Here is a 14,762-nt window from a genome sequence, read left to right as displayed (position 1 = left end):
CCCAGAACATCAGAATAATTTTATTCTTATGTACAGAAAAAAAAAGAGTGGAAGCCCTGTATGTCCGGCTGAGGCGTCCTGCAGATGGATTGGGTATACAAGGACGGTACGTGCACCCATGTGTGGGGCTATCAAAAGATGCATGAGTCTGTAGGGCCTGGCGCGCACATGCATGATGCTTTTCTGACGAGCCGCAGTGCGACGCACATCCCATGGGACGGTGAGTGGATGAAGGCGTGCACCCGGTGGGCTTTGTGCACGGGGGTATGCACGTTGCATGGGAACATGCAGGCTGTGTGTGGAGGGGAGTGGGGGTGGCAATGTGTCTGGCTCACGAACAGCAGCACTGGTCCTGCTCAGGAGAGGTACAGCCTAATCAACGTTAGCCTGAGAGGGCGGGAGGGGTACCTGAAGATTTCAAATGCTTGGCAACAAAGAAACGTGGACCGGACCTCAGACCAACATAGAATGTGCAGACATGGCTGGCTGCAGTGTGTGTGTGTGTGTGGGGGGGGTGTCCAGCAGAAAGCCCCCCAGCCTCCCCCCAAGAGGAAGTCTGGGCCATGCGGTACAGGGAACACAGATGGCCAACTCACACCAGGCCATGTGGTCACATATGACTGAGAGAAGGTATCTGCCCCCCGCTCTGTATCTGCTCCGGACAGAAAGGTTTCCCGGGGAGAGCAGTTCTTGCCCTGGGGTTTGCCCTGGTTTCCTGAAATTCTGTTGCCTCTGCGAAACCAGCCCGAGGCCAGCCAAACAGCACAGGGCAGGATTTACTCCACGGCAGCCTCCTCCTTGTGAGCAGGAGGTGCACCCCAGGGAGGCCAAGGACTAGGTGTGCTTGGGAGGAGGAAGGCGAGCCCCGGAGCTGGATTTCCAGATGGAAAGGGGTGGGCTGGGCCCTGGGGAGCGCTCCCTGTTGTGGGCTCTGTCCCAGAGCATCAGGGGCAGGGATGCCAGGAGGTCAGTCCGCCGCAAGGAACATCTCTTCATTGGTGTTCGTACCGCAGCCAGTGCCATGGGGCCGCCGGCCTTTGGGCACAACCAGAAGAGAGAGGATCTATTGCTATTCCTAAAGGAACCCGAGCTGCACCATGGAGGGGACAGCTAGAGACGGGGGGAGACCAGAGGCAAAGCTTATGGCCCTGTTCAGCAGCTAGATCTGGAGGGTCAGGAAAGGGCGGGAGGGGAAGTGAACCCCCCCAGCTGCTCTCCTGCCGGAGATTCCCGCCAGCTCCATCCCAGCCTGGGCTCAGCAGTCCCAGCCACACCAGGGCCTCCGGCTAGCGGAGAGACCAGTCTCTATCCAGCCTCCGCCTCCCGCCTGGGCTCTAGTCCTGACGCCAGCGCCCCCCCAAGCACACGCCAGCCTGCCACCGATCACGGGCTCCTGACACGCCCCGACGTCCACGCACCTGATTGGCTGAGAGAAACGCAACCCTTGACCGCCGTTTGTGCAGATTGGACGCCGTTTTGATGCGCCCGTCTCGTTTTAATTCCTGAGCCAATCAGAAGAGAAGGGTCAGAGGACTCCCCTCCCCCCTCCCCTCAAACCAATCCTAGGAGTAGACCTCCTCGGGAACCTATTTATTGCGTGGACCAAGAGCCCGGCCTGGCAGCAGCAAAGAGGGCTGAGGAACAGCAAGGGGACACAGTGCAGCTAGCGCAGTGGCTAGGACAGGTGGGAGGCAGGTGGGCGGGGTCAGGAACTGCCCCGCCCCTTCAATTGTTGTTTCCGCTCCTGGGCGCACGCGCTCTAAAGAACTCGGCATGGAGCCACATCCCAGCCGCGGCTGCTCCTTCCGTGGTCCTTTGGCCAGTGGCCCCGCTCACCGGCCAATCAGGCAGGCCATTTTGCACGCTACCGCCGAGATCAGGGCGGCCCCCCTGCCGCTGCCCTCCTCTGACTGGAGGAAGGTGATGTCGCAGCCGGGCGCCAGCTGTCTGACGGTCGCATGGAACTGGTCTTTGAAGCTGGGGAGAGAGGAGGCAGCGGGGGTTAGGCTGAACGGCTCCACTGAGCCTACGGAGAAACTGCTGCCCCATCTCCCTGCTCTGCCCGACTTCCTGTGTGACCATCCTCAAGTTACTGAGCCTCCCTGTGCCTCAGTGCATCCATCTGTACAATGGGCACAACACTGCCCAGGAGGGCAGTGAGCATAAATATGGTGATGGGGGTCATCTAAAGATAGATTCAGGCTCTGATGGTGCCCACGGGGGTGAGGTTCCATTGTGCGAGGTGTTGCCCCACGGAGCGTCCGATCTAAGGCGGTTTAGATCTCCGGGCTGTACCCTGGTGCAACACTGCAGTTTGCTCCCCCGCCCCCAGAGAACCGCAGGCTGTGATTGCTTTTCAGTTCTGAGAACGGGCTCAGAAAGTGCTGTGGGAAGTCTTAGCGCAGGTCAGGCCTGAGGGCCAAATTTCTCCTGTAAGGCAGCGAAGAAAAGACAGCTGGTTCTCAGGCTGAGCCCTGCCCGGCCCGACCTGCTGGCTTGATGAGGAGCGTCTGACAGCTGATGGAACCCCCCGGCCATGTCCTTTCCAGGCATTCCAGCTCCTTTCCAGTCTGTTCCTTTTTCAGATGCTGCTCTTTTAAGATTCCCAGTTTTCCTCCCTTCTCCCCTCCACCCCCCAGGCATCTAGAGGTCCCAGATCTCATTGGCCCCTCTATGGCCCAGGAAGCTGAGGTACAACCCTCCCCCTCCCCCCGACTTGGAGCCCACCAGCACCTGTAAAGCTGGCTCCAGGGCCAGCCCTCAGCACTGCCTCTCACAGCCGTTCAGTGCTAAGGCACTAACAAGGCTGCCATTGCCCAGGATAAGGGTGAGTGCTCCCTAGTGGCCCTGCAGAGAGAGGCCACCCACATGCTCCTGTCTGTGAATCATTCCATCTGATGCAGCTTTCCGTGGAGGCCATGATGGGGCTGGGATAAGGCTGAGAGGCAGCGCTGGGGTTGGGGAGGCAGCTGCTAGTGCCATTTCACCTTCCCGGTCACTTTCAATCGGCGCGCTCGCCCCTGCATGCGACCTCACCTGGGGTGGAGCTTGTAGACCGAGCCATCGATGCCCACGGTGATCTTCAGCCTCTCCTCGCCCCTGCTTTCCCGCATGCGGTTGATCACGCCGGCCAGCCCTGCCGAGCACATCTGTGCCGCCCGCGTGGAGACGCTCTCGCACGCCATCCGCACGATGTCGCAGTCCGTGAGCGAGGGCAGCAGCTCGAAGGACGTCAGGATGTTGTAGGTCTGTTTCCAGTCATTGGCGTCGCTGGGACAGAGAGTGAAAGCATGTCAGGCTCCATATGCTAGGGCGTGCCGAACACGGGGGGCAGGCCCAGTGCTGCTGGGGCAGCTGGACAGAAGGTGCTGGGTAAAGCCAATGGAAGGGTGCAGACAGCTAGCAGGCTCCTAAGGCCTGGTCGGTAGCTGGATGGAAGTTGGTTTTGGCGACTCAGGAGAGGACACCCGTTTACCCCTCCGGAAAACGTTCTGCTGGTTTGCAGTGCAGTTCCTCACCAGAAGTGGCTGAATTTCAGACTGCTCATACTCCTGGGAAGAGAGCAGCAGGACAGCTCCTTGTAACAGCAACATGTGCAGTTACGTGAGATAGGGTGCAACAAAGAATTGGGGTCAGGGCTCGGGCTACCCAGAATTGCCCTTTGGGGGGTTTCTTGTTCCACCCAGCCTCTGAAGCAGATGGTGCTGGCCAATGTCAGGTACAGGAGACTGGGCGAGAGGGCCCTTAGGCTGCCTATGTTCCTACGTGTCTAAAACCTCACTCAGCTCTACTGTACCTCCTGTAAACCCGCTTTACCAATGCCCAGGAGACTCCAGCCTCCTTCCCAATCTCCTCCAGGTGCTTCCAGCCCCTCCCACCAAATGATGTCTGGCGTGGAAGGTCTGTGAGCAGGTGTCTCTCCCCACCCCTACAAACACAGCCCATACTTCCGGGAGCCCGCCTGGCTCCATGTTGGTAAGACCCACGGGCATTATTTGAGGTCTGGAAAACCTGCCTCACCGTGCGAGACTTATGAAACTCCCTCTGTTTGGTTTAGCCCAGAGAAGGCTAAGAGGTGACTTGGTCACCACCTGCTAGAAGATCTCTGATTATAGACGAATCTTTAATCTTGCTGTAAACAGCAGAAGGAGATCCAATGGTGGGAAGCGGAAGCTAGGCAACTTCAGATTAAAACTAAGGTGCATTTGTTTAGGGTAATTAACCACTGGAAGAATTTACCGCGGGGCATGGTGGGTTCTCCATTGCTTGGAGTCTTTCAGTCTTTCTCAGAGACCCGCTGTACCTCAGCCAGGAGCTCTGGGCTAGACGCAGAAATCTCTGGTTGAGGTTCTCTGGCCTGGGTTACGCTGGAGATCAGACTAGATGATCAGAAATCCCTTGGGCCGTAGACTACCAGGCCTAACTTGGTGCATTTTAGAGAATTAGCCTTAAAGCTGCTCTAAGTCCCGTGATCTTAGAGCTGCAAAGGGAGGACAGTTGGGTCAGGCCCGAGAAGCTGGGCTCAAGAAGCCAGGTGCAGAGCAAACCAGCCACTAATAACGTGCAAGGAAAAGTGAGCTAGGCCCTGTTCAAAGTGACGCTGGCACAGTCGTGTGGGGGTTGTGGGCACCCTTATTAAAGAGCATTCACTGACTGGCACCCTTCCTCTGGCTCCCGCAATCTTGGGGCTGATTCCTCATTCCAAGTACTAACAATCCCCAGCAAGTTTTTCAGCCAAAGAGCTCAAAGAAGGGCAGTGTCGTTATAGATGGGGAAACTGAGGCACAGAGCGGGCAAGTGACTTGCCCAAAGTTGCCCAGCAGAGCTGGGGAGAGAACCCAAGTCTCCTGAGCCCCAGTGCAGTGCTCCAGCCAGTACACTGCAAGGTGTGAGGGCACCTGCCGTAGGTGTGTGCGAGTCCCTGTCAGAGGGGGAGCTGACATACACGGCTTCCACGTGAGCTCGAAGCCCAGTGGGGAACGGTTGTTGTTCTCTCTAGTTATACATATTGCAGCTCGGTCGCCGTTGGGGGCCCTGGGAGTCCAGCCGTGCTCTGGGGCTGTAGGATGGGATTACAGCTGGTGGGTGGGGGGGATGGGAGAGCTCCCTCGTAGGGCTCTATGAGGAGCCCCTGAATTGCAGCGGGTGGGGCTGGCTGCGCATTGGGCGGTTGGGGAGGCCACAACGTACCTTTCGATCTGCGAGATGAAGCGGGTTTCGAAGCTGCCTCTGGTTTTCAGCTTCTCGGACGCCTCCCCATGGAAGAGCAGATTTTCATTGACCAGTTTTAGCAGCACCAGCCGCACGATCTCTCCCATGTACTTGCCTCCGATCATCTTCTCGTAGCTGGGCGGGGACAGAAGAGTACCCCCGGTCAGGGCCGCGAGGACACAGACCCTCTGCCCACTCTCAGTCGGACCCTGCTCTCCTGCAACGAGGGGCATCCGAGGCCTAGAGATCTGTCTCGACACAACCCCGGCTGAGCAACGCTGACGCTGGCTTGCCCCTTCCTCCTGAGATAGCTGCAGGCTCAGGGACGCTGCCACAGTGCCAGCCCAAGGGGGGCAAAGGTCCTGCTCGGCTTCTCCTCCCCTTGCATTCTGCCAAAGGGACGTCTCCCTACTCCCAACCTCCGTGGGGACAGGCCTCGTGCAGAGACTCAGGCAGGAGAGGAACGCCTCAGCTTGCAGTGAGCAGAGCCGAAGCCAAAGCCAATTCTTGCTGCCTGCAGCACCCAGCGAATGCAACGGCCGGTTCCGGGGCCTGCAGCTGGGGGGAGTTATGGGCAGCCTGTGCAGAGGGAAGTGGTACCAGACGCCAACCACCTGGGCCCAGTGCAGAGCCTGGGCCAGTGTTTCCATCACCCACTCAGTAGTGCGATAGGTGAAGGAGAACAGGACAGTTACATACCAAATACGCTGACAGGCCCAAATCCTCCACTGTGCTAGAGCCTCACCCAATGCCCTGGGGTGGGGGAGAAGATGGCTTTGAGCCCCCATGATCCCTGGCTCTGCTGGGGGCCGAGCTCACCCCCGCACACCTCAACTCAGAGCCACCTCAGGACTGCTCTAACTTGTGCCAGCTTGTAACGGGTCCTGAGACACCATTACACTGCAGGGGAGCCCTGGAGTGTAGCATCCTCCAGTCACACCCTCCTCCCTCCATCGCACTGCTACAGACTAGGGACCGAATGGCTAGGCAGTAGTTCTGCAGAAAAGGACCTAGGGGTTACAGTGGATGAGAAGCTGGATGTGAGTCAACAGTGTGCCCTTGTTGCCAAGAAGGCTAATGGCACTTTGGGCTGTATAAGTAGGGGCACTGCCAGCAGATCGAGGGACGTGATCATTCCCCTCTATTCGACATTGGTGAGGCCTCGTCTGGAGTACTGTGTCCAGTTTTGGGCCCCACACTACAAGAAGGATGTGGAAAAATTGGAAAGAGTCCAGTGGAGGGCAACAAAAATGATTAGGGGGCTGGAGCACATGACTTATGAGGAGAGGCTGAGGGAACTGGGATTGTTTAGTCTGCAGAAGAGAAGAATGAGGGGGGATTTGATAGCTGCTTTCAACTACTGGAAAGGGGGTTCCAAAGAGGATGGATCTAGACTGTTCTCAGTGGTAGCAGATGACAGAACAAGGAGTAATGGTTTCAAGTTGCAGTGGGGGAGGTCTAGGTTGGATATTAGAAAAAACTTTTTCACTAGGAGGGTGGTGAAGCACGGGAATGGGTTACCTAGGGAGGTGGTGGAATCTCCTTCCTTAGAGGTTTTTAAGGCCAGCTTGACAAAGCCCTGGCTGGGATGATTTAGTTGGGGATTGGTCCTGCTTTGAGCAGGGGGTGGGACTAGATACCTCCTGAGGTCCCTTCCAATCCTGAGATTCTATGATTCTACCCACTGAGCTCAGGGGGGACCAAGCGAGGGGGCACAGAGCCAGTGATTCATCCTCCGCAAATGTCTTTACGACCCCTTTGCCCCATAGCATGGGCCAGGATCGGGCCCACTCTGCTCCTGCAGCTAAGGAGATGCTTAACTCAAATGGCCCTGCCATTGATCGCTTATTCAGATGGTCACGCTCCTCGGGCAACAGCTGTCGGCTACTTTCCCGCCCCGGTCCCGCCCTGGTACTTTTATTTCAGGCCTTGGTAGGTTTTGCGTTCTTCAGCCCTTAATGCTAAGTGGCAGTTGCCCTTTCCCACCACTACAGGGCACTGCAGAGCCAAAGGGAGGGAAGACAAAGGTAGAGCCCTTGGGGGCCTCCTCTGTCCTTTCAAGGTTAGTGGGACACTGGGCTGGGGACAGCGCGAGAGAGCGAAGGGGAAAGGAAAGGAGAGAAGTGAGGAAAAGCACAAGGGAGAAACATGTATTTGACAGGGTGTCGGGGGGTAAGTGTTGATTGCTCTGTGTATTGGTGTGTGGATACGGGAGTGTGTTTGTGGGTATCCGGGGTGTGAGCGTAGGTTGCTCTGGGTGTGTTTGTGTATTGGTGTGTGGATGCGGGAGTGTGTTTGTGAGGGCACCAGGGTGCAGGAGTGTAGATTGCTCTCGGTGTGTGTGTTGGTGTTTTACTGTGTGTATAGGGGAGTGTATTTGTGTGTATCCAGGTATGTGAGTGTAAATTGCTGGTGGGTATCTGTGTCCTGGGGTGAATGTACTGAGGGTGTAGCAGGGTGAGTGTGCACATGGCTGTGAGTGGATGGTTGTGCACAGGGGGTGTACGGAGGTGTGTGTGAGGCGTATGTGCACAGTTGTGTTTCTGAAGGGAGACAGCGTGGGTGGATTAGCAGACGTGGGTGCAGTTACGGGCGTGTGAGGGAGCTAGTGTGTCTGTTTGACAGTGTGTGTGTGTGTGGAGGGGATGTTTGCACATGTCGGTATGTTTGAGGTGTGTCCGTGGGTATGCGAGTGTGTGTTTAGACACCCTTGGGGGGTGTGTGTGTGAGAGAGAGAGGGCTGGAGGTAGGGCTGGTGAGCGGAAATTGCTCTCACCTGTTTTAACACCGCCAAGATGGATTGCTCAGTCTGTGAGGCTATTTTCTCTGAGCTGCAGGAAAACAACCACTTTTCCTCTTTGCTGGGCTCTGCACATATCAGCCTCCTGCTACAGCACCTCAGTGATCAGACAAGCCAGCCCCTGGCAGCACCTGTACTGGGACCTCTGAGAGAGAGCCCCGCAGACCCACTTCTCGGCCCCTCGGCCCACACTGTCACGAAGGGCCGACTTGCCTGCCAGGGAATGTAAAACTGCACTCTCAGAACCAGAGCTGAGCAAATCCCGTTGGAGATGAACTGCCCCCACCTCCGCTGAATTAGCAGCCGCGGCTGGCAGAATCCGGCTCTGTGGCCGGGCGACAGCAGGGAGGAAGTGAGGCGCAGGGAAAGCATTTGTTTTATCTGTCGTGTCCCTTACAGCTGGTGCCCGGGGTTAAGTGAGGTCTCATCCACCACCCGATCGTACTCCAGGAGGAACTCGTCCAGCTCCCCTGAGGCCCCGAAGGCTCCCCACTCGGTGTTCACGCACATCCGGCCCTCGTCCCCCTCCACCAGCTCCACGTTCTCCATCTCCTCCATGTAGCAGGCGTTGCAGCCGGTACCTGGCAGGGGACACCAAGCCGGGGGTTAGTCTCATGACGGCGAGTCCCAGGCAAAGTGCCCTGTGACAACTGGGGACGCGGGCCCTGCGCTTGACCCACTGCATGAGCAGCCGCTGGCTTTGAGTCTGCGCGGGTATCTAGTTTACAAGGGGCAGACGCACGGGCTTAATACAGGCCATAGCCTACGTATGCCCATGATACAACCTCATGCCCCATCCTTATAGCCTGTTTCCTAGTGTTTAAAGCCAGAAGGGACCACTAGTCTGAGCTCTTGCCTGGCACAGGATTTCACCCGATACCCAGAGCTAAGCCCGATGACGCCAGTTAGGCTAAAGGGTTTCACGAGGCCGAAGTATTGCAGCCACAGGCAGAGAACAGAAGAGACCGGGGCACCACCGATGGCCGAGGCCCCTGCCAGGGCAGGGAATGGATTAGGTGAGACATGCCCAGATGATGCCAGCAGACCACCCATGCCCCATGCTGTGGAAGAAGGGGAAAGCCCTCCAAGGTCCATACTCCTCCTTTCAGCCATTTTCAACAACCCAGCTCTGCAATAGTGTGGCTGACGCAGAGCTCTCAAAGGCCTGGGTCAGATCCACGGCCGGGGGCGATCAGTCGATCTCTGCCAGCTGCGGATCTGCACCACTGGTCAGTTAGCTATTGCTCCTTGAAGGATCACAGTGTCACCTTTTTCTCCTGGAGCAACCGGGTATTATTACTTGTGTGACCAGAGAGCCTATGAGCCCCTGGCACGGACCAGGCTTCCCTGGTGCAAGGTGCTGCACACAAACACAATGAAAGACTGTCCCTGCCCTGAGAGAGAACAACTGGGTACAGGCAGACAGGGGAGCACACGGAGACAATGGGACAGTATTGATCAGCAGGGGTCTCAGCACAGCTGCTGCCTGGCCGGTACGGTTTTTGCAAGCGTCATGGCAAAGGAGAGTTTTAAGGAGCGGTTGGAAGGGGGATCATGAGGTAGCTTTGGGGATGTTTACAGGGCGAGGAGGGGGAGCGTGAGGGACAGCAGGGGAGGAAACGCGCAGAGGCTTGTTTGCAAATTTAACAAGCGGGTGAGGGAGTCTGGGACCATGGCAGTCAATAGCTCAGTGGTGACCCAGAGAAGCAGAAAGTCAAGGGACCACAGTGATTTTTTCTCTGTCTCTGTAATGGTGCCCCTGCAGGGCTGAGCGGTTTTTGGTGTGTCCCGTGGAAGCCGGGCCCTCGGGCTGGGCCGTCTGTTCGTCCTTGTGCACTTCTTCCGGTTGCATTGGTAAGTGACGAACATGGAACTGCTCTGTCATAATGTAATACTCCCTGTAGATGTTGCCACCCTCAGCTCAAAACTCAGGAGCCAGGCCTCAAAAAATCATGAGGTTGGCTTAGAAATCAAGCCTCCTGCAGTACAAAGAACGTCTTCCCGAAGCACGGGCCCCCTAGCGCTAAGGGAGAATCTCTTCACTAGGACTCAGGGCAAGAGATGGGCAAACGGCACACCCAGAAAGCACATCTGGCTCAGATTTATGATGGCGCCTTTTTCACCCTTTAGCGTTCACATCCCACAAACTTTCAAGTAACTGAGTTTCGTCGGCACAAATGTTTGAGCTCAGAATGGCCCCGGCCTCTCCGTGCTCAGCTCCTTGTCTGTACGATGGGGATTACAGTACTTCCTGGCGGCAGGGGACTGCCGTGAGGATATATACATTAAAGATTGCGAGGTGCTCACATGCCACCGCCTAGATGCTTAACTATGAGCCAGATAAGCACATTAGATAGCAAGCTGCTCGCATGAATATTCTTGGAAACCAAATATTAAACGCAAGCACACAAATCATCATCTTCGAAGTGCCTGCACCCTCCTCTAACCAATGAGTGGAAACCATCCTGCGTAACTTACCTGATCTATCACAACTAAGCAACACCGCTTGAATTTAAATATCTCGGATGAGGGTGAACTCATTGACTAAACGACCGCAAAAAGAGCCGTACCCAACACATTCTGCTGGCAAATTAACTCGGAAAGCTGCAATCAGTTGACAAGATCTCCAGCAGAAAGAGGCGAGATTTGTCAAAAAAGTTCTTGGGTACAGATGATTCTCTCGATTCTACTTGTGAGACATATTTGAGCTAGTCTGACAAGCCAGCCACTAGAGGGCATAGCTACCACTGACCGCTACTCCAGATCACCATACCATAGTGTTGACCTTTGAGGAAAAGAAACGATAGAAACCGAATCCTTGTCCACATGAGAAAATACTGCCTACAGGTCTATAAGCAAGTCCCCCACTAGTCCCAGGTAAGAGTGCAGGAAATCCCACCTGGAGGCAGTGACTTGGCAGCACTGGCCAATCCATATTGATCCCTGTATCTGGCACTGGTGCGACTGCTACTGGAATACGGTGTCCAATTTTGGTGCCCACAATTCAAGGAGGATGTTGATAAATTGGAGAGGGGTCAGAGAAGAGCCACGAGAATGATTAAAGGACTGGAAAACCTGCCTTCCAGTGAGAGACCCAAAAAGCTCAATCTATCTAGCTTAACAAAGAGAGAGTCAAGGGGTGACTTGATCCCAGTCCATCAGTGCCTACATGCGGAACAAGTATTTCATACTGAGCTCTTCAGGCTAGCAGAGGAAGGTCTAACACCACCCAATGGCTGAGAGGGGAAGCTAGACAAATTCAGACTGGAAATAAGGTACAAATCAGTGAGGGTCATTAACCATCGGAACAATTTCCCAAGAGTTGTGGTGGATTCTCCATGGCTGGGATGTTTCTGTAAAAGATCCGTCCTAGTTCAAACAGGAATTATCCTGGGAAGTCCCATGGCCTGTGGTCTACAGGAGGTCAGACCAGCTGATCACAGGGGTCCATTCTGGCTTTGGAATCTATAAATCCACAGCCCACCCTGGTGAAGCCAGCAGTGATAATACCCTGTTGGGGGAGCCCTCGGCCCTCACCCACTGGGGAAGTCTGCGGCCGCTCGGAAGGAGCACTGTGTGTTAAACTCACCCGGCTGGCAGCTCCCACTCAGAGATGAGCTCATCTCTATTCTTAGCGTGATTAAAAAATAGGCCAGTGCCGAGCGAACGTTGTTTACCCAGGACGAGCGGAAGAGGCAGCCATGCGAAAGGCCCAGATGGAGCTGTCGCTGACGACACTGAGCGGCTCCTGCGCCCCATGGGGAAGGTGTCCTTGCTTCTCCACCTGCCCCAGCTGAGGGCGCCATGCCAGAGCTCCCTCCCTGGCAGCTGCAGGAGGGGCCCCGGGTTGCCATCGGCTGCCACCGTTCCAGGAGGCCGCAGCCTGCCCATGCACAGGGTATCCCAGCATTTCTAACAGCGTCCTGCTGTCACTGTGTGCGGCTCAGCTTCGGCGTCTCTCTGACACCAGGCGCGCTGCGGCGTCCCCGGGTGGGTGGCCCAGCATCACTGTCTGCTCTCCAGGAGTGGGAATCAGCCCTGCCTTGCTGCCGGCTGTGTCTGCTCAGCAAGGATCTCGTGGTGAACACAACAGGCCCAACTCTCTAATCGCTTGCACCAGTGGTGCTCCGGGACCACTCCTGATGAACGTGGGGTGAGCGGGAGCTGAATCGGGCTCCCAGGTCCTTCAAGGTGTCAGCCGGCCACCTGCAGGGGTCAGGAAGGGATTCCCCCCAAATGCATTATGGGATGGCCATGGCTGGAGATGGGACACTGGGCGGGGTGGGCTAGGGATCTGAGCAGTCTCTCCCCTGGTGTCGCTGGCTGGTTGTTGTTCCCATGCCCAGGGACTCTGGGGTTGGGAAGGAATTTTCCCCAGGTCAGATTGACAGTGATCTTGGGGGGGTTTGCCTTCCTCCGCAGCATGGGGTGCGGGTCCCTCGCCAGGATTATCTGGGGGCATCTCTCAGCCATTTCCCTGCCATTGCAGGGCACGGGTGCACCCTGGTAACTCCTAATCTCAGCCTGTGGCACACCACAGTCTAGTGTCCTCTGGGCTGTGACACCTGGGTTGTTGGGTTAGTGTGCAGGTGCTGGGTGGGGTGGGTGGCCTGTGATTTACAGGCGGTCAGACTGGTGGTCCCTTCTGGCCTAAAACTCTATAACAGTGGGTCCGCCCATATGCTTTGGTCCCTGCCCAGAACTTTGGGCCCACCCCCAAGCCTTTCTCCTGCCAGCTCCTTTATGTCCTGTCATTCCCGAGTCCTTCCAAGGGAGCTCTGCCTCCTGCTCCACCCGGCGGCTCTCCACTCATAGAGCCCACCTCGCACACAGGGGCTGGGCTGTGAGTAACTCCCTTAGCTCTGCTCTGTCCTCCTCATGGGAACCAGCAGCCGGCGGTGACTCTCAAGGGGATGCTAACTGTTCTTGGTAGGTCAGGTTATCAGCTCATGGGAGATGGAAGAGGTAACGTCCACACATGGTATCGAGTCTCAGCGTCCCAGACGTGCCCCTAGTTAGCCGGTTACTAAATGAACGGCGATCTCAAATTGAACAGGCAAAGTCAGTAGAACGGGCGTTCCCCATCCTAGATCACAATTTGCAACCCCTTGGGCTCCCATCATTGATTCCAGATGCGGAAGTGCAGGAGCTCACTGCGATCTCCCTGTTTGAGCACAGCGCTTTCTCGCCACAGTGTCCCCAGAACAATGGGGCGGCGGGGAGTGAAGACTGTCTCCAAGGAAGCTAAGCATGATGACGGAGATCTTTATTTAGCCAGTCCTCTAGGGACTTTGCTATCACTATCAATTTTACGGGAAAGGTGCCCAGATATTATGGTGATGGGTGGAAGTATTCAACCCTAAGATAGATAAATAGATCTAAACCTACTGGAGAATAGACAAGTACCAGTAGGGAACAGCTTCCACAGAACACATGGGCAGGGACTTTATTTCCCACAAGATCTCCATTACACAAACCTACGTCAATTCCAGGCTTAACAATTCAGCTGGAAGAAATGCAAACGGAGCAGTAACGTGACTCTGGTTGATGCACAAACCCACGGTTCAGCCCAACAATCAGTAACAACTGGAAGTCAGCAAGAGTGCTCACTCCACCCCCATCACAGAGAGCGGAAACAGACGGTCAAAGAAATCAGCAGGGTTACTTGAAATACCAGAGACACCCTGGGTACCAGCTGATCACGGAGCAAAAGACAACTGGATCCTGCGAGGAACAAATCATGGGAGGAGGGAACGTGCATCGGCGTCAGCAGAATCATTGCGGACCCCAGGGTTACTAAGACCAGCGCAGAACCGTTACATCGCCCCAGCTGCCGCATCTAGAGGGAGCCTGACACCTGACCGACATCGCAACACCATTAGCCTCAAGGGAGGCTCAACAGTAGTTGTGTCCAGAGAAATCCCAGCTGGAGAGCAAGGTCTTTGAGAATGCCCCCTGCCACACACATGACACCAGAGCAGTTCAGCGGTGGGGCTTTCCTCCAACCCACCTGCCTCCTGAATGTTGCTAAAGATGACACACGGCACGGCCTAGACCCAAATCAACTGAATAGCTCTGAGGCCTCCCGCCCACTCCCACAGTATGAGCTGGACCGAGGACTACTCTGCTTCCTCGTGCTGCCAACAGGACTGGAATGAGCCCTGAGAACGGACCGGCAGGAATTCCACCAGGACAATCCACATCAGGGAGCCTGCGGTGTCCGTGGGCAGGTGGGGAATGCCCATGTTGGCAGGAGCTGCGCCCAGTGCACTCTGGGATGAGGGGAAACACCCAGGTGGGCAGGTAACTTACCCACTATCATGCCAACCTCGCACCGGTGATCTTCATAGTAACAGGAAATCATTGTAGCCACCGTGTCATTGACCATGGCGACCACGTCCATCTCGAAATCCTGTGGAGGAGCATACAAAAGAGAGGTCATGATCCCCCAGGCATCCCAGAGAAGAGCCCATGCAAAAGGAAGCATGCACCTGAGTACAGAACATTTCCAGGGCAGGACCCTGACGCTAGTAAGGGGCACGTGGAGTGCCCAGTCCACTGATCCGGACTGGGCAAGCCAAGAATGCTCCTGCAGAGTGACGATCTCTCCAGCCCACTGAGGATGTCCTTGAGGCTGCAGGAGCCGGAGGGTTGCAACGCGCCCCCAGTGGAGCTGGTTTGTCCGGAGAAGCCCCAGTCTTGCCCCACGAGGGTGCAGCTGTGAGGAGGCGCTGGGGAACTAGCCAGCATG

The 14,762-nt window shown here is 56.1% G+C and overlaps 1 protein-coding gene across 2 annotated transcripts in view; it reads right to left on the bottom strand.

Moving 5' to 3' along the window:
- GCK (glucokinase) overlaps window positions 1–14,762 on the bottom strand; it is a 31,543-nt gene continuing 16,781 nt past the window's right edge. Inside the window, exons 6-10 of one of the 2 annotated variants that reach the window (XM_034761682.1) lie at window positions 14,324–14,423; window positions 8,409–8,592; window positions 5,191–5,346; window positions 3,037–3,270; window positions 1–1,977 (exon numbers count right to left, since the gene is read on the bottom strand). In XM_034761682.1, coding sequence (XP_034617573.1) covers window positions 1,833–1,977; window positions 3,037–3,270; window positions 5,191–5,346; window positions 8,409–8,592; window positions 14,324–14,423 — 819 coding nt within the window. In that variant the 3' untranslated portion in view covers window positions 1–1,832. Of the gene's footprint in view, window positions 1,978–3,036; window positions 3,271–5,190; window positions 5,347–7,987; window positions 8,229–8,408; window positions 8,593–14,323; window positions 14,424–14,762 lie in introns of those variants that run through there. The other variant, XM_034761683.1, reaches the window with a different exon arrangement.

This window comes from Trachemys scripta, chromosome 2 (assembly GCF_013100865.1).
Source record: "Trachemys scripta elegans isolate TJP31775 chromosome 2, CAS_Tse_1.0, whole genome shotgun sequence".
NCBI lineage: Eukaryota > Metazoa > Chordata > Testudines > Emydidae > Trachemys > Trachemys scripta.
This window is presented reverse-complemented; position numbering and strand designations above follow the sequence as displayed.